This window comes from Dermacentor variabilis, chromosome 1 (genome assembly GCF_050947875.1).
Source record: "Dermacentor variabilis isolate Ectoservices chromosome 1, ASM5094787v1, whole genome shotgun sequence".
Taxonomy (NCBI): domain Eukaryota; kingdom Metazoa; phylum Arthropoda; class Arachnida; order Ixodida; family Ixodidae; genus Dermacentor; species Dermacentor variabilis.
In genome coordinates, this window is record NC_134568.1 from 70,039,610 (window position 1) to 70,063,787 (window position 24,178).

Genomic DNA, 24,178 nt, shown 5'->3' on the forward strand with positions numbered 1-24,178 from the left:
CACAGACATGAGGCCTTTCCTCAGAAACAAACTGCGAAGCCACTGGCAACGCTTGTGGGACGCAGAAACGAGTAATAAGCTTCACGTAATTAAGCCTAAGTTAGGTTTCTGGCACCCAACAACGAAAACACGAAGAACAGACGTCCTGTTCACTAGACTAAGAATAGGACACACGTTCGGCACTCATAACTTTCTCCTGACTGGTAACGAGCCTCCAACCTGTGGTAGATGCGGCAACAGGCTTTCTGTCCTCCACGTCTTCCTGGAGTGCCGGGAAGCCGAAAGAGACAGGCGGAAACATTTTCCTTTTGCATACAGTCATCACGTCCCTCTGCATCTGGCATGTTTCTTGGTGTAGAACCGCTTTTTAAGACCAAAGAAGTCCTCGCTTACTTGAAAGATGTTGTGCTACACGTGACAAGCCCAATTATTCCGTAGTGCATCCTCTTTCCAGAGGATACATCTACGATAGTGTTCTTTGTATAGCACATGCCTCTAGGTCCTTGGCTTTCAAGGGCACTGGTGAGGCAGAAGTGCTCCAGACATTTTAGTATCTCACGTATTTTATATATTGCATCATTCATTCTTTCTCAATGCCTTCTAATGTGCATAGTACACGTCAATGGTCATTCCCATAATTTTATTACTCCTACATTTTATGGAATTTGGATCATCTCTTTTAGGCCCCTTTACAGCCACGGCACATTAAGATCACCGAACCCATCTGTCCAATGCGAACTCATTAACATTAGCATGGCGCTCTTTGGCCACACCAGACCCTTGCGCCATTAAACACCAAAACATCATCATCAAATGACATTAGATACTGAATGGTTTCTTTCTCTAAATTACTTGGTTATCAATGAGAACCATGGCGAATAGCCTCGGAAGAAGCACATGATTTTTTTACAGAGAACGAGTAAGAGTAAGACTTTACAGCCCAGACCGGGGCCCCTGACCTCCCTGCATTGGTGGCCCAACATTTCGAAGATTTTGCAGACACGCGAGCTGCATGTACCTGGAGAAGCGTCCTACAGGTAGCATCGACAGGTTCTTCTACTTGCAAAAGGGTGAAAGCAGCCGCGGACAGTTCGATAAAGGATGGTTCTAGAAATGAACTGTAGTACGGTAGCTAGCTGGGCGAGTCGGTACAACTGCATTACAGTACATCGCTCGTGTTTCGTCTCTTCGTGTTTTTAATGCTCGCGGTAAGTAGTAATAATGGTTTTAGAAAGTGCTTGAGTGCTAAGAGGTGTTCCTAAATTATATACCTGCTGACACAAAGTTGGCTGTTCCGATATGAGTGCAGTATGTGTTGCTTTCAAGTGTTGTGCATTGTATGCGTAAATGTTCTTGCGAAAAATCACGAAACAGCGCGTCAAAGACTCTTGGATCCAGAACGAAGTAGTCCAGTCCGTACAGTTTTGTTTTTGAAGCCCTGTAGCTTTTCGAACGAGAATTGCAGCCTTGGGCGGACCAATTCCACACGTCAGTGCAGGTCGGTCTTAACAGGGACTGCCCTTAAACGAAGTGCATTATTTTTATTATGCGGAAACCAAACTTTCTACAGCCATTTAAGTTACACATGACTAGCCGATCGTGAACAAAACAAGTGCAAACTAACTCAAAGCAATAGTGAGTCCACGAAAACTCATCTACAAGGGCTGGTACCGTGATTGGATTACAGCGACGACCGATAGGCAAAGTCGCACCGTGCGCATTATCGGCGCAAATGAACTAGGAGACATTACGGGTGACCAGAATATTCTGCATGCGAAGGCATGGTTTGCGTGGTATTAGCTTTGCACGCAACGAAAACGCTGTCAACAACGGTACAAATGAGTAAAAAAATACTGCACTCATAGTGCTCCGTAACCTGACGTGTCTGCTGCGCGCTCCAGTCTGTACCAAGCGATCATGCCGGCGGTGCCTATCACTAGCAAAGCGTAGTGGACCGTGATGCAGACGACGAAAACGGGTGCCCCGTAATAAGCACGAAACGCGGCCATGGTCATCGACAAGCCGTACTGCTGCAAGAAGGGTAGGAAGATGCAGCCGAAGCTTTGCGCAAAAAGCATGATTATGTACACGATGTAAGGCTTGGCGGCCAGCGGCTCCTGCCAGTTGCGCAGCCTGAAGAACAGTCCGACTGTGGCGCGAGCCACGTTCGTAGCCACCACGATTAGAAAGCCGCGCGGCTGGTTGCCCGTGGAGGCGCGGTCGCGGCGGAACTCGAAGTGCAGGCTCAGGGCGAAGAATATGGCGAAGACGTGCGTCGGTTCGAGCGCCTTGGCGACGAGTATGGCAAAGGCGAGCACGCGGGCGCCGAGCAGCGGCAGCCAGGCGACATTCTCGGCGCACGTCCGGAGCAGTGACTGCTGCGTGGGCCAGCTGAAGGTGACCTGCACGAGCCGGTTATTGAACTTGAGGCAGGCGAAACAGGTCAGCAGAACGGCGCTGGTCAGGTTGGCGGCCTGCAGCCACAAGGACGCTGCAAAAGAGCGGAAAGTGCCATGTTGGTTCGCACCGCGGCGCGCGAAAGAACGTTGGTCTTGTCACAAGCGTGTTAAGCTGCACGCACGACGTACTGTCCAAGCTGCAGGCGTTGGTAAACGCGACGTACAACCACAATTCGATGGGGTTCACAGCGCATAGAGATGTGAGGAAATAACGTAGAGGCAGAAAGTGGAATAACGCCTGTTCCTTATCTGCTTAAGTTAGCTTGCGCTGTGGACAACATCGAAATGAACTGTAACCAACTCGCTCCAGCTTGCACACCTGCCCAACCACAAGCGAAATAAAGTTGCCTTGCAGAGATAGGCCAGGCGCAACACATACTTTGCCACCGCCTTTCTTTTCACAATCTTTCAGCGGTTAAAGAAAAATTCGTCCTGGTCCGTACTAGGACGAATTTTTCTTCAAGTGCGAGGCTTTTCTCTCAAGGAACCCATATGGGTTTCCTTTGTAGAAATTACTACGAACGGGTGGACGCCTGATTTTCCCTTATTTACTACTCTCCACCTTGCGGGCTTCCGCAGTACCTATTACGTCATCCTGCATATTCAAGGGATCACGCACGCATGTTACCTCCGGCACCTTGATTACCGGCTGTACGTATAGGATGGCAATGCGATGCGGACGAAGCATCGCCGCAAATAAATGTTTTCTTCTCTCTCGTACATTTAACATTTAATAAAATATTGCGACAAAATTGATACGGAAACTCATGAAACTGGCTGCTACAGTATTGCTGCGTGACAGCTCTGTGAGCTTTACTCAGCGTTCATGTACACACCTCTGCATGGGTTCGAAACCAGACCAGGATAAAGAATTACAGTGGTGATCGCGTTATGGCCAGTACGGTGGCACCTTACTTCGCGTGCAACCAGTGAGGTTGAAGGATGGCACAGGAAACCGCCAGCGCATACGCTGTGACATATTTTCACAAGGTTATGTCACTGGTATGACTAAAGTAGTTTCGCGGCCACACCAACAAACAACGGCGGCGCCTCTAAATTCAGAGGCACGCTAAAGCCGATTTGCTGTATTCTTTCAGGGGAACGTGTAACTACTTGGCTGTTTCAATTTTGCTCGCCGACGCGTAAATTAAGTAGCATGAGCGAGCCGAAACCTGAAGTGCACTTTTGGGTGTACAGTGTGCGGCGGTGCCAGCGGAACTTTCAGCGACGCAGTGATGCGCCTCGATACCGAAAGCGGGAAAACACAGAGTAGCAAATGGCGTGCGCGACGACTCAAACGATTTGCTTTATCGCTGAAGTTATCGCCGCAGTCGAAGACACGGACGCTGCTAACTGTCGAATAATTTCTTGTAGCAAGTGTGTTCTACGGTCAGTTCTTGGACTACCACGATGCGCTTCGACTCACGCAACAACGATAATTGCTAGAGAGAGAGAGAGAAGAATACAGGAAGGCAGGGATGTTAACCAGTAAATAGTCTTTTTGGCTACCCTACACTGGGGGATGGGAGAAGGGGAAGAGAAAGAAGGGAGAGAGAAGGTGTAGATACGTGTACGGACAGCACTTGAGTTAAAGTCGCTCGAGCAAACCAGAAGTTCTGAGAAAACACAAAAGTGCCTTCACTGCCTTCTGAGTCGATGATCCGTCGGGACGGTGCTCTAGTATTGTCTGTTCACTCAGAGAATGATCATCTAGTTTCCTCAATGTGTTGGACAAAGATTGTCTTTGTGCTTGAAATTGAGGACAATGGCACAATAATTGGTCAATGTTCTCCTCACATCCGCAAACATCACATGCAGGACTATCAGCAATTCCAATTAGTGCTGAGTAGGCATTCGTGAAGGCAACTCCAAGCCATAGCCGATACAGAAGAGACGCTTCACGCCGGTGCAGACCCACTGGAGGTCTGAGTTGAAGTGACGGGTTTAGTCTGTGCAGTCTTGTGCGCCTTGTATGTACGGTATTCCACTCTTCTAAGGAGATCGTGCGTGCTAGAATGCCAAGTTGTCTCGCGGCGTCGGTCCTTGAGAGAGGAATGGGGATGCAGCGGTCTTCTTGGTTTGACGTCCGAGCTGCCTTATTGGCGTCATAATTTCCAATGATGCCGCAATGACCTGGTATCCACTGAAAAGAGATATCATGGCCTTTTTCTCTTAAGTGATGGACAAGTTCCGCGATTTCGCACATGAGCTGATCGTGAGTTCCATGTCGGAGAAACGACTGCACACATTGCAAGGCCGGTCTTGAATCGCAGAAGACTGCCCATTTTCTAGGACTTTCAGCATTTATCACTTGAAGCGCGTCGCGGAGAGCCGCGAGCTCTGCAGCTGTAGACGTAGTGATATGGGAAGTCTTGAACCGCTTGGTTATTCTCATTGCTGGTATAACTACAGCGCCGCCGGAACTGCTTGATGTAGTTGATCCATCAGTGTAGACGTGTGTGCAGTCGCTGTATTTCTCGTACAAGAGAAGTAAAGTTAGTTGCTTGAGCGCTGATGATGGCAAGTCCGACTTTTTCTGAAGTCCTGGGATTGTAAGGTTCACTTGAGTACGCATACACCATGAAGGAATGGAAGGCCTTGCCGCAGGTGTGTAACCTGACCTGAAAGAGGCACGGTGCGCGAAGACAGTCGCACTCAATGTCGTGTGGGGTCTATCTACTGGGAGATTTGCTAGGTGGTGGCTAGGGCTCCGGGCGAAGTGTCTTATGTGCACACGCATTGTTTCAATGGTAATGTGCGTTCCAATAATGAAATCTTGAGCGACTGCAATAACTTCAGTCGTTGACGTACTCCGCGGTAGACCGAGACATATCTTGAGGGTTTGGGCTTGGATGCTTTGGATTATATTCAGGTCAGTTCTACAGGTGTTGGGCATGACCGGTAGGCTGTACCGCAGGAATCCAATAAAGAGGACCCTGTACAGTTGCAGCATAGAGTGTATTGGCACTCCCCAGGTCTTTCCTGCAAGGAACTTAAACATATGGCAAATTCCTGTCAGGCGTTTTTTCACATAATTCACCTGAGGGGTCCAGGAGAGATTTTTGTCAAGGACCACCCCCAAAAATCTGTGACTCGTGCTGTACGAGATCATGTGTCTGTCGACGGATATCACGTATGGAGACACTGATTTCCTGGTAAATGCCACCGCTGCGTACTTTTCGTATGATATACGAAGTCCTTGTTCTCGAAGGTACGATGATGTTAAAGTGGCTGACTTTTGAAGCCGCGCGCGAAGCTGCAGTCGCGTCACAGCCGACGTCCAAATGCAGATGTCGTCGGCATAGATGGAGAGCCTAACGGTGCCTGGCAGGATGTCGGTGAGTCCGATGAGTGTTAAACTGAAGAGCATTGGGCTGAGTACTCCCGCCCTGAGGCACCCCACGGTTACTGAAATGCTGGGAGGTCGGGCCATCCTCGGTAAGTACGAAAAAGGATGTCTTATGTAGATAGCTACTTATCCAGAAATAGACTTTGCCGCCAAGTCCTACTGCCGCTAACGCATTGAAAATCGCTTCGTGCGTTAAGTTATCGTACGCTCCTTTAACATCCAGAAACAGGGCAGCAGATAATTTTTTGCAGGACTTCTGGTGCTCGACGTACGTCACCAAGTCGATAACGTTGTCTATGGAAGAACGGCCACGCCTGAAACCGGTCACTGCATCTGGATATACCTGGTAATGTTCGAGGTACCATTCTAGCCGTGCTAGAGCCATCCTCTCCATTAGTTTTCGGATGCAACTTGGCAAGCGCAGTTGGTCGGTATGATGTAATGTCTACAGGCGACTTGCCAGGCTTAAGCAGTGGAATTAGGCGACTGATCTTCCATTCCTAGGGAACCGTACCTGTCTGCCAGGAGCTGTTGAACAAGAGCAGGAGCACTTATCGAGCCTCTTCGCTAAGATTACATATGGCACGGTAGGTTATACCGTCGGGTCCTGGTGAAGATGAACGCTTGCATAAGGCCAGTGCAGCTTCGAGCTCGTCAATGGAGAAATGACTATCCATGCGGGGGTCGCGTGAAATCGGTGAGTGGTGTAGCGTCGATGTTCCAGCGGAACTAGTTTCGCCAGCAATCCTCCTGCAGAAAGCTTCCGCTACGTCAATCTCGCTGCATTGTTGGTGAAGGGCCAAAGACTTAAGGGTGGCGCTGCTGAGGGGTTCCACGGAGACCACGAACAGTTCTCCATATGTGAGACAAAGGTTTTCGTGGATCCAAAGATTCGCAGAATGATTTCCAGCTTTGCGATGCAAGTTCGTCCATGCGACGCTGAATTTTCTTTTGAGTTCTTCTGGCCAACCTCAAGTCATGTACAGACTTCGTGCGCCTGTATCTTCGCTCTGCACGACGACGAATTGCACGAAGCTTCTCTAGCTCAATGTCGTATTCGGTGCGTGTATACGTTCTCAGAAGCGAATGTTTCGCAGCCTCTAGGGCACCTTTTATGATATCCTCTAGGCTAGAGGAGAAGTCATCACGACAGCAGTCTTCGACAATTGACTTGAACATTGGCCAGTCGATACATTGTGTGACGCCGGCTAACCTGGAGTCCGTCAACCATTCAACCCTAATATAAGTGGGTAGGTGGTCACTTCCCTGCGTTTCAATATCCGGAAACCACCTGACCTTTCTAGTGAATAAGCGTGTAACAAAGGCCAGGTCCAGGCAGCTACAGTAGGCAGTTCCACGTAGAAAGGTGGGGCTTCCATCATTTAACAAGCACAGTTCATGTTCGGAGGCAAATGACACTAATCTTATGCCTCTCGAGTTTATCTTAGAACTTCCCCAGAGATGGTGGTGGGCATTAAAATCTCCAGTAATCACCAAAGGCTGCGGAGTCGCTGCCGTGATTCGCCGTATCTCGCAGTCCAACCGACTTGAGGGCGATATGTAGGCTCCAATTAATGTGAAAGTGAGCTTGCCTTTCTTCACTGTCAGACATACGTATTGGTTTTCTTGGTCAGGCGACACTGGGTGATGGACATACGTAAGATCACGTCGCATGAATACGATGATCTTGCTGCATTCTCCGTGGGTGGCGGACATGGAACACTCATACCCGGACAGTCTGATGTTATCTGATAGGGGCTCGCAGATGACGATGATTGGGAACTTATTCGTAAACACAAACTGTCGAAAGTCCGACATGCGTGACCTCAGTCCTGTGGCGTTCCACTGAAATATCGACGCGTTTCGAACTTCGTCACGAAACGACGGCTTCTGGAGAGCCATGACTTTTACAAAGAGCTGCAAGTACTCGACTCAAAGTGTCCAGCACCTGTAGTGCGCTTTGCGCAGACGAAGACTTCATGTTGGTAAGCATAACGCGAATTGCGTTCATGAGCGACCGCAGAATGTTGATGACCTGGAGATCATCAGCCAGCGTCGCTTCAACAGTTGCAGAAGCCGTCGAAGTCGGTGCGTTTTGAGGTAACTTAGCAGGGGGGGAGGGGGAGGAGAGAGAGATAGCATAGAGAGGAAAGGCAGGGAGGTCAACCAGACGAGCGTCCGGTTTGCTACCCTACACCGGGGGAAGGGAAAGGGGAACAGAAAGAGGAAAGCCGGATAGAGGGAACACTGTCTGTGCACGCAGCAAAGTGCGTGGAAATCAGTCAAGTCAAAGCAAGTGCTCCGTCGATACGTTAGGCTGCCGTCAATCTTGGTGGATCGTAGTTGGTGATGCACGTTGAAGTCACCACTGATGACCAAGGATCCGGTGGGCGTCAACAGTACGTTGCAGTGCGTGGCAGTATATTTTTTTAAAGCTAAATCCCAGGCGTTCTGACTTCAGTGTTAATATAATGGTGCGGGTGAGCCATTATGCTTACGCAAGTGTTGCAAGTACTGAATTGAGAGCATCCCCCCCCCAGCACTTGCATTGCACTTCGCGCTGACGAAGTGTGGAGGTTATTTAAGAGCATTCGAAAGGTATTCATCAGAGACCGGAGCATCATAACCACTTGCCGGTCTTCGGGCAATTTGTCAGGAACACGCGCTGTTCGCTCTACAGGCGTGCGCAGCTGTATCACTTGACGTGGCTCCGGCTCTGGCATCAGCTGTGACTTCGGTTGTGACTTCGGTTGTGACTTCGGTTGTGGCTTCGGTTGTGACTTCGGTTGTGACTTCGGTTGTGACTTCGGTTGTGACTTTGGCTGTTCTGGCTTTGGCTGTTCTGGCTTTGGCTGTTCTGGCTTTGGCTGTTCTGGCTTTGGCTGTTCTGGCTTTGGCTGTTCTGGCTTTGGCTGTTCTGGCTTTGGCTGTTCTGGCTTTGGCTGTTCTGGCTTTGGCTGTTCTGGCTTTGGCTGTTCTGGCTTTGGCTGTTCTGGCTTTGGCTGTTCTGGCTTTGGCTGTTCTGGCTTTGGCTGTTCTGGCTTTGGCTGTTCTGGCTTTGGCTGTTCTGGCTTTGGCTGTTCTGGCTTTGGCTGTTCTGGCTTTGGCTGTTCTGGCTTTGGCTGTTCTGGCTTTGGCTGTTCTGGCTTTGGCTGTTCTGGCTTTGGCTGTTCTGGCTTTGGCTGTTCTGGCTTTGGCTGTTCTGGCTTTGGCTGTTCTGGCTTTGGCTGTTGCTTTAGTAGTGAGGACCAAGTTATATTGTTCTCTGCCATGGCCTTGTTAGATTTAGATTGAATTGCCCCAGGTCTAGGGGGCAGAGGACGAGGTGTCGGATGGGGCGTACTTTTCACAGAGGCATCAGCGTTCTTTGAAGTCCGGCGGCGTCGGGAGCGTCGCTTTCTAACGGCCGCAACAGCCTCCCGACGAGACGAATGGTCTCTCGCCATCTGCTTCAAGATCGCCTTTTCCTTCTTCATTTTGGGGCAGTCCTTCGAAGAAGCATCATGGGACACAAGGCAATTGGTGCATTTCAGAACCGTGGCTGCACAAGAGTCTGCAGCGTGGGGCTCGCTGCAGCGTGAGCAAACTGCCGTGTTCTCGCACACGGCGCTCACGTGTCCCAGCCTCATACAATTGAGGCATTGCAGTGGCCTTGGGATGAATGGTCGCACAGGGTGTCTAAAGTGGCCGACCTTGACGTGCGAAGGGAGAGTCTGGCCCTTGAATATAATTTTCACATAGCGGGATGTGCCGAGGCGATAAACATGTGTTATGGCGACGCCATCAACGGCAGGCTTCACTAGAATCGGCAAGTCGGAGCTGGAGATAGAGACGTCCACGTCGTAGATGAAACCAGTAGTTGAACTACTGTTCTGGGGGATGTACGAGCGGAGCTTAACGCCACCTAGTTTTGTAACTTAAGTCAAATTTCTCACCGCAGTCTCATGTGTGACGTCGATAGCCAACACATTTTTTCGTGTGTTGACTAACGTCTGCTATCTGATTTGGCGCGACCGCTTCAAGTTGCACCGATACGGACTTTTTGTTGGGTCGCCTGTTGAGCAGGGAGTTGTGCCCTCGGTAGCTCAGGCCATTCTTCAGGACGGGCGAGCCTCTCCGCTTTGTTTGCTTTCCTTGTATCTGTCTTAGTGGCGCAGTGTGGTGATGCGGCGTTCCTTCTGACGGTAGCTGGCGTGTACCTATCTGCAGTTGCGAAATAATCTCATTTGGTGCGATTCTCTCGAGTAAGGAAGAGAGGACCTGCCTGTTGGGGAGCCTCAAATTGGTCGCCGGGTCTACGGGCATAAAGAGCACAGTGTGCGGCCAGCACCGCGTGCACTCTTCACGGTAGAAGCACTTGGCGACGAAGATGCCTGCAGTAGTCTTCTTTTCGCTCATCTACTCATCACGACCTGGAAGTCATCGTCCGACGAGTCGTAGCTGTCCGAACATATCTCAGTGGCCTCGCTGTCTATCGCTTGACGCACTTCCACGTTTCCTGGACGCTAGCCGACCTGACGGCTGCACATCAGGAAAGTCCTCGGAGATTCCTTCATACATTGCCGCAAGGAGGGAGCGGCAGCTCGCAGAAATGCAGGGAAACAAAGCGATAAAGCGGAGACAGAAGTACAAGCGTTCTATCAAGGAATCACTTCCATAATAGCTAGAGACTACTTGGTTCCAACATATGTAACGATTGGCAGCCTCAAAGCGCACATTGTGTCGCGTACCCAGTCATACTTCTGCTCTGCCAGCCCAAAGACCTCAAGCCACATTTTCTAAACTTGTTGCGACAGATCAAGGCTACCTTCCGTCGGGCTTTACACCAGCAGCAAGACCACTGTTACTCCTGTGGTTCCTACGACAACCACAAGTACGCCTCACGATTCCGGGAATAACGAAGAAGACCCGTCATTCAACAGTGGCTCTATACGTCAGTTCACACTGTGATTACTGAACGAGGCATATGAACAAAGAACGCACATTTACACCGATGGATCTGTCTCAGCCACGAGCTCCACAGGCGCTGTTATCAACCCGGCCTTACAAATTACAATTACTTTCAAAGTGTCCCATATAACGACCTCTACGGCAACACAACTTGCTGCTCTATGTGCCGCTGTTAATTACATCGCACAAACCAAACCTCGGAAGTGGGTCGTTTTTTGTGATTCCAAGGCAGCCATTCAGAGTCTGCAGTCAGCGCTACGACGCAAGACCCATGGCCAACTGGTGTTTGAGACCAGAGAGGTTCTCCATCAAGCCCTCATAAACGGACATGACATCTTCCAATGGCTTCCGGGGCACTGTGGCATCGTCGCAAATTGCCTTGGTGACGATGCTGCCCGGTCATCCCATAAAGAAGCTCTTACACTTCCTATACCCTTATCAAGGACAGATGCTGCGAGGGGTCTTCGTTTATTTGTTCAAACCAAGACTGAAGCTTTGTGGAACACTCCGATTTTCTCCAATTGCCATCTTCACCGGTTGGATCCTAGATTGAAGCTGCAGATTTCATCGAACTTCTGTGCCGCCTCTGGTTAGAGGTGGCTTTTACGAAAGCCTACTCATTCCTTATTGGAAGGTCCGACACGGTGATCTGTGACTCGTGCAATTGTGAAGAGACGATTGAGCACGCGTTGTGTTTGTGATATCTATGACAACGAACACGACGTTCTTCAGAGGGTGTTAAACCGATTAGATAGCAGATCATTTTCAGAGACTAAGTTTTTCGGACCATGGCCCCATGCGTCGCAGGCTTACAAAGCGACGCGGGCACTGCTACATTACATGAAAGCGACTGGCCTTAGTGACCGATTATAGGCATGAAGTTATGGACATCCGCATGTACTCGCACCGATATATTGCCTTCCTCCCTCGCTCTCCTTTCTTTTCTTCCCTTAAACCCCTTCCCCTGTGTTGGGTAGCAAACCGGACTTGCGTCTGGTCGACCTCCCTACCTTTCCTTCCTCTTCATCCTCCTCCTAGTAGTGAGCTGAATGCTCTTTACCTGGGGACGTATTCTAGGACGATCACTTTCGAAGATATTGCTTTCAGTGCGCGCGTTGGCTGGTTGAGCTAAACCTCTCAAATCATCCAACGTGTCCCGCATTACGTTACGCGAAAGGGACATGGCACCTTAGGCTGAGCCATCGTGGCCACTGCAGCGGAAATTACCTAAAATCCCGCCCGAGTTTCACTTCCGCTGTATGTATTCCAGATGAACGTGTGAGCCACCAAATCAAGTTTGCCGCTGTAACACCTTCTGCGAGAGACGTGGCGAATTCGAAGTTCAGCAGACGACATTTCGTTGCAGCGGCGAGTGGTCACCTGCACTCAGTGATTTGCAGCAACGCAAAGGTCAAGCTTTTTACTGAAGTCAAATTCTTGGAACGCGGAGAGACGAACAATTCTTGTCATGCGAATTATCCTTGGTGTACTGAGATGAGGCTACGAGTCAGCACCTTGCATGTACTCCGACTTAGCCTTAGTGCCTTTAAAACTGACCGATGAGCTAACTGATTTACACTAAGAGACACGGGTTCCATCGTAACCGTCTGCTACAACATGGCCCCTGAACTGACCGCCTCCCGCTCTTCGACGTGTGCTAACGCGCACTTCACGGCGGGATCACCAGTCTTCACCGTCGATCTCCCTGTTGGCATGGTGTCGGTTGAGGTGTCCTCTACGAGGCTACGAGAGACAGCCACTGCTCTGCATATTACCCACCTTTTCGCTCCCCAAAGCATGAATCTCCAACGCACTCGTGTAGTGCTCGTCCCAGTCGAACGTGTGCCACCACATGCATGCGTGGCGCCCAGACGAACCTGCGGTATTGCGTGAGTGTACTTAAAACGCAATGAGTGCCGTCAACCGAACAATAGAGAGTTTTAGAATATGGGCCCCAAACGTTTTGGGGCCCCAAAGAAATAGCGTCGAAGGCACTGCGCATGCGCGAGACGCAAACTGCGTTTGGGTTTTGCGTTGGGAACGCTATTTCACCGATTTAGCGGGAGCCCAAATAGCGGCCCCAGAAGCTTTGCGTCAGCAAACATGGCGGCACGCATCGAAGCGACGGCTCAAGCCTAGCACCAAACTGGGTTCGATTCGTGGTAACGCATGAAGTTCGCAAGCTAGGAGAAGTGACTGCGGTTATCGCTTTCTCTCAACTAGCGTGTGTTATGAAGATTGATTCATTAGACGCCGCTGATTCCGAATTGGATTGTGGATATTATTCTTCGTAGGCCTAACACGGCTAAGCTTGGCTGGTGAAGGCACGTAAAGTTGGCTTGCTCAAAACTAAGCGCAACTAATTGTTTGCTGCTTACAGAATAACCTATAAATTGTAATTAAACGCGAATACACACAAGTCAAAATTACTATTCCTATCATAAAATGGTATATTTTATTTAATTGTTACTAATAGCTTTTCTTTGACGCCGTAGTGGCGCTGTCAGCACAAGACGTTATCCGCAAACGTAAAACCCTATTCTAAACTCTTCACTCCTGCGTGCCCCAACGCTAACACCCGCCGATCACTTTGGGGCCCCAAATTATTGGGGCCCCTATTCTAAATCCCTCTAATATCGCTGAAAGTGATCGTCCGAGAATACCGCCCCTGGCTACTGCCCACAGGCATGTGCTTGCTGTGTTCCTTCTGTGCCTTCATAATGGTCGCGAAGATACATTTGAACGGCCATCCGCCGCAGTGGCTGAGCAAGAGATCGTGCGTTCGATTCCCGTCCGTGCCGACCGCATTCCCATGGGGACGGTATGCAAGAACGCTCGTACACTTATATTTCGGCACACGTTAAATGCATGACTCCTGGACCACTGCAGTCTTGAAAGCGAGTGAGCGGAGAAAGAAAGACGTACCAGCTATGTTTCTGACGTGACAGTTCGATGCCAAATAAACAGTGCAGGCCTTTGTAGGGCCACAGCGGCTGTGAAGTCACTGTTCGCTGCAACAGCAGCAGAGAGAGAGAGAGAGAGAGAGAGAGAGAGAGAGAAATACCTTTCGAAACCGAACACTGCTAGTGAAGCGGTGAGTACAGGCGTTAAGATGAATCAACGTTTTAGTAAGCCATGTTTGATCAGCTTTAGTTCCCGTATGTCGACTTGCCGGTGCAAAGTAACTTTTTTCCTAGTTCTCTGATAAAGCAGCGTTGTGCTTCCTATGCATTTCACATGGCTTTAAGCCTCGCACTAATAAAGTTACCGCGATATTGCCCTGAAAATTTTACCACAGAAATCAGTCGGACTACGTGTAACGCGTGGCAGCTAACGTGGGAACTGGTCCACATTTGGGAAGCGCTTTTAATACGTGGCCTTGGCACATTGCAGCGAAATGAGGTAAGTTTGACGTCGGTTCACTGTTGAAGACAACTGACAATTGATGAAGTGGGGGTTTCATAGGACAGCAGTGGGCTCTTTCCTCAAAACTTTGTTTCAGCATGACCTGGTACCTGGTCAAATGACACGGAATGTTCTATATCATTGAGACCAGTGCTGCATCCTATTTGTGCAATGGGATTCCAAGGAAGCTGACCTAAACATGTCCACAAATGTGCGGCGTCGTGGATGAAAGCGACCTTACAGTGAACCAGTCCATACTTGCTCTGCAGTTGAATTGTGGTCTGCTGTAAGCGCAGAATATGAGATAGAGAGAGAGAGAGAGAGAGAAAGAGAGAGAGAGCTTGCGAGCAAACAAAGCTTGTCTCTGCTGCATTTGAATCCTTGCCGCGTAAGACTGGTGTCCGTGATGGAGGTCAACGGCGAAATAACGAGGTATTGATAAACGCAAAGGATTGTTTTGTCCACTATCAAGATTTTAACATCATTTCCTTTCGGAGATAAATAAACGCCAAGGACATGGAGCAATTAGGTGGAGCTGTATATATTTGTTTCGTTGCGAATAAGGAGATAAGCAGCCATGGTACAATGGTCAGTGCTTATTCAGTGCAATGGTCAGTACAAGTCAACTTATTCACAAAAATAAAGCTGTACGAGTTGATTTGGTTGAAAAACTGCGCAAAAATTTTGGACGGCAGGCACAAGGGAACGATACCAGAGGCGCTCAGTAACAACAGCAACTTCATAGACATGTAGAACAGCAGCGTGCATGCCTGAACAAGAACATCGGATATAACCTCTCTCTCTCTCTCTCCACACACACACACACACACACACACACACACACACACACACACACACACACACACACACACACACACACACACACACACACACACACACACACACACACACACACACACACACACACACACACACACACACACACACACACACACACACACACACACCAAATTGGTGCAACCTCTCAGAATCACAACCCAACTTACAGCGAGTCCGTTGCACAGACTAGCCGTTGCACTGTGACCACACATCGCCCCTAAAATGCCATCTATTTCCACAAAATATAAACTATAGGTGACTCGTTTAGTGCACCAACACATCGCAGGGTAACGCGGGCCCTCGTATAACGCTTGAAAATCTAGAAAGAAAACGAGCGTTCAGTAGTAGTTTGCAAAGCTCACAATTAAGCCAGGAACATTAAAGTTTCGACAGGTATCGCACTTAACGTGTCAAATGCATTTTCACCAAGTGTAAACTTGGTGTGCCGAAGAGTTCTCTCGGCACATTGCGAAACAGTTGATTAGGACCGTATAAAAGCGCTTTCGAACACTTGCTTAAGGAGGTTTTTTTCAAAGGCTGCAATTAAGTTACACCCTTGAAACTTTGCCCACGCATTACCAACAAGGTGAGCCTTAGTACCTGAAAATGAACGTTGTGGCATGTTTTCTTTGAAGACATTGGTTCAACTTCGTGCGCGGTTTCGGAAATACGGTTGCAAAGCTCCGGAAAGTTTGAGTAAGTAATTTTTCACAAATTCTGTAATTAATCTACAAACTTGGAACTTTCGGCGTATGTCACCCACAACATGACCCCCATTATACGCAAATAAGAATTGCAGCTACTTTTAGTTCTCCCAGGGCAGCGAGGAAAAGTTGTAAGCGTTTCCTTATAACGCCTCTAAGAGGTTCAGAGAAGTCATGAACGTTTAGCAATTTTCATCAAGTTCTAATTAACCCAGCCACTTCGAAATTTTCAGCAATATTACTCCTCTTCTCTCTAATTACAAATTCCCTGAAATATTCAGTTATTCCATGACACTGAAAACCACGGATACAACGTTTCCGGGCGCTTCTAGTCTCACTAGCAGTTTCGCTGTAAAATTTCCACGGCTTTCCAATGATGTCAACTAGTGCTCGCATTTTATCGACGACTAAATGATCCCCAGTGACGATGCAGGGATACTTACAGCGAATGGTGTAAGTCTGTTCATTCAGGGCCGCTTGGAAGAGCTGCTTTGCCTGGAATACAGCCTGTGGGAAGCAGCTGAGCGTCGCCACCCACATGACGTTGGTGAATGTGATGACGTCCTGGCGCTTGAGCAGAGCAGCCTGGTCCTGCTTGCCACGTGTCTTGTATAGCACCACAGAGTCCACTAACCGCAGCACCAGCCTGATCTCCGCATCACCAGCAAGGATAGATGAAAAAAAGAAAGAAAAGCGAAATGCAGCACAATACAGCGCTGGTTTATTCCATGCTCTTTGTGATAAGCCGCTTGATTGTACATATAGGCTTTGAGCCCTCGGTCGGAAAGTGAGATGCCGGTCAAGAGGAAACAACGATGTTGCCCTCGAACAATGTGGGCATGCTCATGTCTGCCGCATTTGGGTCACAGAAATGTAGTGAACATGAAGTGTGGAAAGTTGAGAGCCAAACGCTTGAGAGATAGCACTCAGAGAGACATCCTCGATATATCCCTAGTGTGTAAGTGGGAGGCTGAGTAGATAATTTCACGGCATTGTAATTATTATCGCTTGGTTCTCCTTTCCAATTTGATCGCTCGCAAGCTATATACTTGAACCACGTTGCACTTCACTTATTTTCGACATCCTCACATTTGCTTATAACGTTGTCACTTCAAGGAATTAAATTCCGTTTGAATTACGTTCTCGAATGTTAGCGTGAGCTGACTTCATGTATACCGTATGTTTCCGTGAAGCCTAACTAATGTTTCCGGCAGCGCATACATTATTCACTCGCGCGGACGTTAGAAATTGAGTGATATTCATCGATGAACTCATTCACTACTAGAAATTCGCTAATCAATTATAATGTTAATTCATGGCGCATGGTAGAAATGCAGAATCGAAGCCGGTGAGCGCTTCGATTAGTCTACATTCTTAGATTAGCACCGATCATCACCAGAGTTTGCTACGAATTACAATGGTGTTCTACACCATACAAAGGGGCTATCGGAAGAGGGACACTCGAACTTATCAAAAGTGCATGGGTGAACAAGCGAGGCTTCAGCCCGAAGCCAACGCCTTCGTCAGGACAAAAATAGCTGCCCTCCTAACCAAGCCATGTCGAAACTTCCGGCGGAGGGGTCCCTTGCTTGCCCACTGTTGACCAATCAGTGTTCCACGTAATTCTTGCACCGCTAAGTTTCAGCTCTGCAATCGCTATACGAGCGCTGAACTAAACTTAGGTGATAGAGAATATTCGGTAACGAATGAGTCAATCACAATTTCAAACTTACCTCTGCTGTACTGGTATCTAGAAATATCTCAAGTTTCCCATGAAACGTCTGGTACGTGCGCTACGAACCACGTGCAGTTGGATACATTGCACGCCTCTGACGTCTATAACACACTGCAAAACCAACGCACTGAGTTATCAATCTGAGTTTACTGCACTGAGTTCTTAACCTCAACTGGTTGTTTCTGCATCACTGTAAGCCCTGTTGCATATACACCATACATGCGCTATATGTATACTCCGTATTTGCATCATCCCAACTACTCGCATTATTTTCGTACGTTTGATTGAACTCTAGTGGTCCTTGCTACTTTCAGGCGCCAACACCGCCTTTACATTCATGTAGATAGCAGGAAAAGGTTTTGGGAGATATTACGGTGGACAAGAGTGAAAGGGTAGAAGGCAACAATACGTTAGGACTAAGGGAGGGATTTGTATATATAATTGTTTACGTTGCGAAAGGGCATAAATGCTGCTATTGTTCATTGATTTTCATGGGACCTTACGTCCCTAGGCAACACTGCATGATCTATGAGTGACGCTGTAGTGGAGGGCTCCGGATTAATTTCGACCACCTGAGGTTCTCTAACGTGCACCTAAAATTAGGCACAATAGCGTTGTTGCATTTCGTGCCGATCGAAATGCGACAACCATGGCCGGGACTCGAATTTGCGATCGCGTGCTCAGGAAGAGAATGCCACAGCAAGCTCTGTTCAAGCTCTTGTTGCAGAAGATATCGCTCACGTCGAGACAACAGGACATAGACGAGTATTGGGAAACACCTTCGCGCTGATTTGGCTTAGTCGTCGCCTTGTGCGACGCAAGCACAAGGTTATCGACACCCTCCAGAAAACCTGCGGTTGCACGACTGCGTTTGTTTCTACTGCAAGGATCGCGTATGTTGCACGGAAGGCTGAGAGGTGCGTGGTGCATCGGCCTACCGTCAGAGCGCAAGAAGCGAAACATGTCAGATAAATATCGCTGCTCCATGCTGATCGCGCCATCTCAGAGTTATAGGGAAACTGCATACTTATAACATTAAAAGTTTCGTGTGGGCTTGTTTGTTCATCTTGAAACACTCAAACGTGACGGGCGCAGACTTCCCACTATGTGTTTTAAAAAAAAAAAAACAGGCGTTAATATGAAAGTACAGCCTCTCCAATATTTCAATCTCATGTGAGTCTCGACCCACATCAAACCCTTCAATGTTTAAAAGGGCCCTGAACAACCCTCGGGCTTGGTGAAGTAACATAGTCTGCGGGTGGCATATGCTGCTGTTAACATCTCAGCCAAGCTTTGCTGTCGTACGCGGTGTGTGGAGCTCGCAAGCGGATTGCCATGTCACCTTTTTCTCAAACGCTCGCTTTTCAACATAAGGCGCTGTCCTCACTCTCATCTAGACGCATTAATTCGTTATCGGACGCACTATTTCGTCATTCCCTTAGACGCTGCTATTTGCCGATAGCTGGCATCAAGCTGCGGTCGGCTACATGGTGTAGATAGCGCGGCCGCCGCAGGGTGCCGCTACGATACCACTGGCTAAGCGCACTGCAGCTCGCTGAGTACAACCGCGTTTGGCTTATAATTCCGCTTCTGCTGAACGCATTGAGGTACTTTTTGCGGTAAAGTAATTCTGAAATAGCCTATTGTCACTTGAAATGCCTCTCTTCCCTTCAATAAAAAGTGGTTCGGGGCCCCTTTCAAAGTAGCGCCATCCTTTGAACTTTTCCGCCGCCGCGCGGGCCTTACACGCGCCCTCCGCCGCCCGTCTGCCCTGCTGGATACGGACCCTTTTCCTGGCATCATTCAAGTTCCCCGACCACATCCAATCACCGACGCATTCCAATTATGGTGCGGCGGGGATCGTCTACCACGTCACCGGACCCGTCAGACAGGCCCGCACGTCGAGCTATTGTCTTTCCCCTTGCTTGACTCTTCCCGAAAGTGCAACGGGAGGCTGACACGATTCCAGGCAGTTGATCTTGGTCTCAAGCAAAGCTGTTTTGCGGCTCTGGAAGGTCGTTCGAGAACAACCCGCCTCCTCCAGCTGAGCGCTTCCAAGCGAGGAGGCGACGCCGGAGGCAAGTCAACCTTCGGACAATGGAGCATTTGAGCGTCTCCATTGGCCGAATGTGAGGGCACTTGCACGGGCGCCTACCATTGGGCGAATGTGAGGGCACTTGCACGGGCGCCTACCACTGGAGAAAAATGACACCTGAGCTAGCTCGACGAGTGGCCGAAAATTACGTGCCCCGAGAGACCGAAGGGGTTAAAAGCGAGAGAAAGGGAGAATAGTTTTTTCGTTCTTGCCACGGGCCGCAGCGTCCGATTTGCTGCCGGCCGTCGATGACTTTATGACTGTTCATTACTTTGTTTTATTGCTGTAAATGTATATAAACCTTCAGTTCTCAAAATCCTCCTGAACGTCGGCCAACTTCCGCACTCAACGGCAAGATCTAATAGCCCTTTCTGATTGGACTACCGCCGGGACTTGGCCGCGCGCGCTTTTCCATTTAGTTTTTTTAACCGGGGAATAAACGCACGCTTCCGGATGTCTCTCGGGCGCCATTTTCATTGAAAATGAATGAATACGCGCCGTAGTGTACGTAATAAGTGGTTTATATGGTGAAAGGAGAATCAGTCGTGAGCGCGTCGTTAACAACAGCGTGCTTCCTTGGCGTTGTTTCTACTCTTCGTCATGAGTTGCGGCGCCTCGGTTGCCGTAATCGCTTCAGTGAATGAAAAACACTTTCTTCGCTTGCGCCCAGTAAGCGTGCTGTGGAGCGAATATATGGAAGCACCGGATTGGTCGCGCAGACTTCAAGCCGCCGTCCGCGTGCCTTTGTGACGTAAGAGGTTTCTTGGATACATACTTTGGATACCCTGTATAATATATATATATTATACAGGGTAGTTATAAAGGAAATCAGTAGAGGTGTTCGAATACTGAAATTTTCGAATCGAATGAATATTTGAGAAAAACGACCTCCACATATCAAATCGAGTATTTCCTTACGTCTAAACAAATTTGTGAAATATAAAGTTTTCGTGTGTTAAGAAAAAATTTCGGCAGCACCTTACACTCCTGCAACACGTGAAGGCGAAAGCCTGCTGCACACGCGGTAATGCGTTAAGTCATGCGATCGGAGGTGTCAGATTTCGTGCAACACACAACCAGCCGCAGTGCGAAGTAAACGTATGGCGCTGTAGGTCGACCACCTCTACGACACATGCGAGCACTTAATGCACTACCGAAAGGTACTTTCGCTGCCTTTCTCGTTTTTTCTTTCTTTGTTCTATCATTCGTTTTCTTTCCTTAGTTCCTTTTTTCTTTCATTTCTTCATTCACAATCAGCCATTGCATAAAGGCTTGCTTACGGGGATGTGAGCCACTGCTGGCGATATTTTGGGCCTCACTGGGCTAGACGCCGCTTTTTTCGGGTATGAACCATTGCAACGAGTCATTAAGACTTTCGACTGAATACTAATTAATGAAAAGCTACTTCGCATTATTTCATGCGTGCTTGTAGTGCTCGCAAATAAACGTCAGGTCAGCTGAGGTGGTCGTAAATGAAAAATAACTGATTTTAGCTAAATGAAATTAAGTTATGGGGTTTTACATGCCACAACCACCATATCATTACGAGGCAATCTGTAGTGGGGGATGCCAGATTAATTACAACCACCTAGGGTTTTTTTTTAACGTGCACCCCATGCACGATACACGGGCGTTTTTGCATTTCGCCTTCATCGAAATGCAGCCGCCGCAGACGGGATTCGATCCCGTGCCCTCAGGCATAGCAGCGCAACTCCAAAGGCACTAAGCCACCGCAGCGGGTGCACTTTTAGTTACCTCGTGCGCCATGACAATGCCATTAATTAAACATAGGAACAGCACAAGAGTCACAAGCTGGGCTAGCTGGTTTACATTCACTATGATTAAACAGCGCAGACGACGGGACGGATGACAGCGCATTGTGTTGTCCGTCTCCCCCGTCCCGTCGTGTGCGTCGTTTCGCTACAAAGGATCGGCACGTAACCAGATCCACGTATTATGTTGCGTTTGTTGAAAGAAGTGCGTTATTACAGCACTGCGTTACAGAAATGGAAACATGCTGACCGAGACTGGCCAAATAATAAATTGCTTTGCCTGAATCGAGGGTGCCTATGTGCAGCAGACACGGTTCTTTTGCGATAAAATGATTTCGAAAAGTACTCGCTTACATTGGCCTCTGCACTCTTAAAACGGTTGCACCCTTTGGGGTATACAAGGCGTTTCAGCTAACTTCAGCCAGCGTTTAAAAATACGCCGATGCACATTAAGACGGCACGACCAAATGCATGTTGCTCACTTTTGTACGTATAGCGTGTCACGCTATTTTTTGTGTTTTGCTTAACAGGATAATTAGTCAGCATTAAGTAACCAACTTCTGAAGCAACGAAGCTAGGGAAAAAAATTCCAATGAGAAAGTTACAGAGCGGTTTGCAAAACGTCCGAACAAACAGTTTCTGTCTTTCTATCTGTTAATTATTAGTGTTTTTCACCTTACTGCAGATGCAAAAAAAAAAAAACAACACCGCTACGTCTGGTTATTGCTATCCTGAACCGCCGCGAGGGAAGCACACCACTGGCGTAAATCGCACACCCAACGCCTTCATCACTGCCTTGTCGCCTTTTAAGCGGCAGCACGCCCTGCTAGATGCTATGTTCGTTTGTACGCGGACAGTTTGGGAGCGCTGCAACCACCGCGCGCAAACGGGTATGTCACGTGGCATTTTTTTTCGCGGGCATCCGCAGTAAGCTGAAAAACACTTACTTGATAGAAAGTTCGAAAGTGTCTAATCGGACGTTTTGCAAAGCGCTCTACAACTTTTTAATCGAAATTTTTTGCTTAGCTTCGTTGCTTCAGAAGTTGATTAATTAACCTTGCCTAATTATCTAATTAAGCAAAATGCAAAAAGATAGCGTGACACACTACGTACAAAAGTGAGCAACATGCATTTGGTGGCGTCGTCTTAGAGGGCATCGGCATATTTTTAAACTGGCTAAAGTTAGCTGGAACACCCTGTATATTTGTCCCACAACGATCATCGTCATCTGCCTTGCTTGCGTTTCCTTTCTTAAAAACTCGGCGCTCACTACTTTCCTGTCGAGGATCTGTGTCAAGCTGATAACGCGCAAGCCGTTCGTGACGGAAGTACCGAGCTCGCAGCGTTAAAGAAAGAAAATCTCCGAGGCCATTAGCCGTGACCTCGGAGATTGACTAAGCGCCGCAACAGTACATGAGTCAACGAGTTCGGAGGCCCACGCGCTGGCTTACGTCACGAGGATATCCGTGCTATAGGCGCTGTTAGGATCGGCCTGCAGGTATTTCAGCCCGCTGCAGGTGCGTCGATCGATCCGGGGTGGGGGCGCCCTTCAGAGAACCAGCGAGGACAGCGCTAACCAACCGTGAACTTCCTTTGGAGAACTGAGGACTATGGCAGCTCTGGAATTTATGGGCGCCGGCTGGGTTCGGGCGTGACCATCTGACTACGGGGACGCAGGACAATGGCTACCACGACGACTGCGCTGCAAAGGTCGTCGGCCCTCGGAGAGAGCACTGAAACTTTTGCGGCACGTGTGTGAGAGCCCTCCTCCTCCAAAAAGGCGTGTAGTCTGCGATGACGTCGAACGATGACGTCGAACGGAGTGCTTATAAGCAGCGATTGTCGGCTGCTAGGGGTGCTCGTTGTCGTGCTCGAAATGTGCTCGTGAGCTGTGTGCTGTATGTTCGTTTTGCGGGCTCCATTTGGGAGCCACGCTAGACTGTGTAAATGTATTCCATGTTCAAATGTAAATAATGTAAATAAATCCTGCTCGCCTAGTCCTGTCGCCCCAAGTTCCTCCGATCGTCCTACCAGCTCGACTCCAAATCTTACAAATGGTGGTAGCGGCGAGATCGTCTCCAAATCTTACAGCGCCTGCCACACGGACGTCGATAAGGTAAGGCATCTTGTTGTTGCCTGTAGAGGCGCTGCGGCGACGTGACCACATACTCGCTAGGCTAGCTGTTGTATGTATTACGAATTTACTCGTTAGTCTGAAGTGTTCAATAAACGCGAACGGACTGCTCCCTGGATGTTCCGCGCAGTTATTCAATGTTGTCACTTGAGTCAACGCCATTTATTGTCAGCTTATTTTATGTCGCACTGCAGGACGAAGACCTCTCTCAGACATCTCGAATATTACTTGGGCGTCTGCAGACTCCATCTTATGCCTGCGAATTTCCTAATGCCATTACATCCTCTAATCATCTGTAGTCTTCGGATGCCGTTACCCCAACCCTTGGAACACTATCTTACTCTAAAGACCACCGGTTATCTGCATTACTAAACACATGAGCTGCCCAACTCCACTTACTCTTATTAATGAACTATAATATTAGCTACATGAGTTTGCTTTAGTAACCATAACACCGTCTTCCTGCCTGTTAACGTTACGCCTACAACTTTCTGTTCGATCGCTCGCTGCTAGGTCCTGAGCTTGTCAAACTTGTTTTCCTCCAATCTACAACCCTATAGGTTAGCAATGGCAGAATTTGCACTGATGGTATGCTTTTTTTTTTCTTTTCAAGGACGTTGGTAAGCTACCGATCTTGTCTTGACAGTGCCTGCAATACATGCTCCAACCCAATTTTATTCGTCTCGCAATCTACTTAATCTACTGATAATCCGGACTGTTCGTGACTACTGGGCC

The 24,178-nt window shown here is 48.6% G+C and overlaps 1 protein-coding gene across 1 annotated transcript in view; it reads right to left on the reverse strand.

Moving 5' to 3' along the window:
- Positions 1-1,521: 1,521 nt before the first annotated feature.
- Positions 1,522-24,178, reverse strand: part of LOC142579124 (uncharacterized) — a 30,652-nt gene continuing 7,995 nt past the window's right edge. The window contains exons 2-3 of the mRNA XM_075689026.1: positions 16,151-16,353; positions 1,522-2,491 (exon numbers count right to left, since the gene is read on the reverse strand). Of these exons, the coding sequence (XP_075545141.1) occupies positions 1,860-2,491; positions 16,151-16,353 (835 nt within the window). The 3' untranslated portion in view covers positions 1,522-1,859. The remainder of the gene's footprint in view (positions 2,492-16,150; positions 16,354-24,178) is intronic.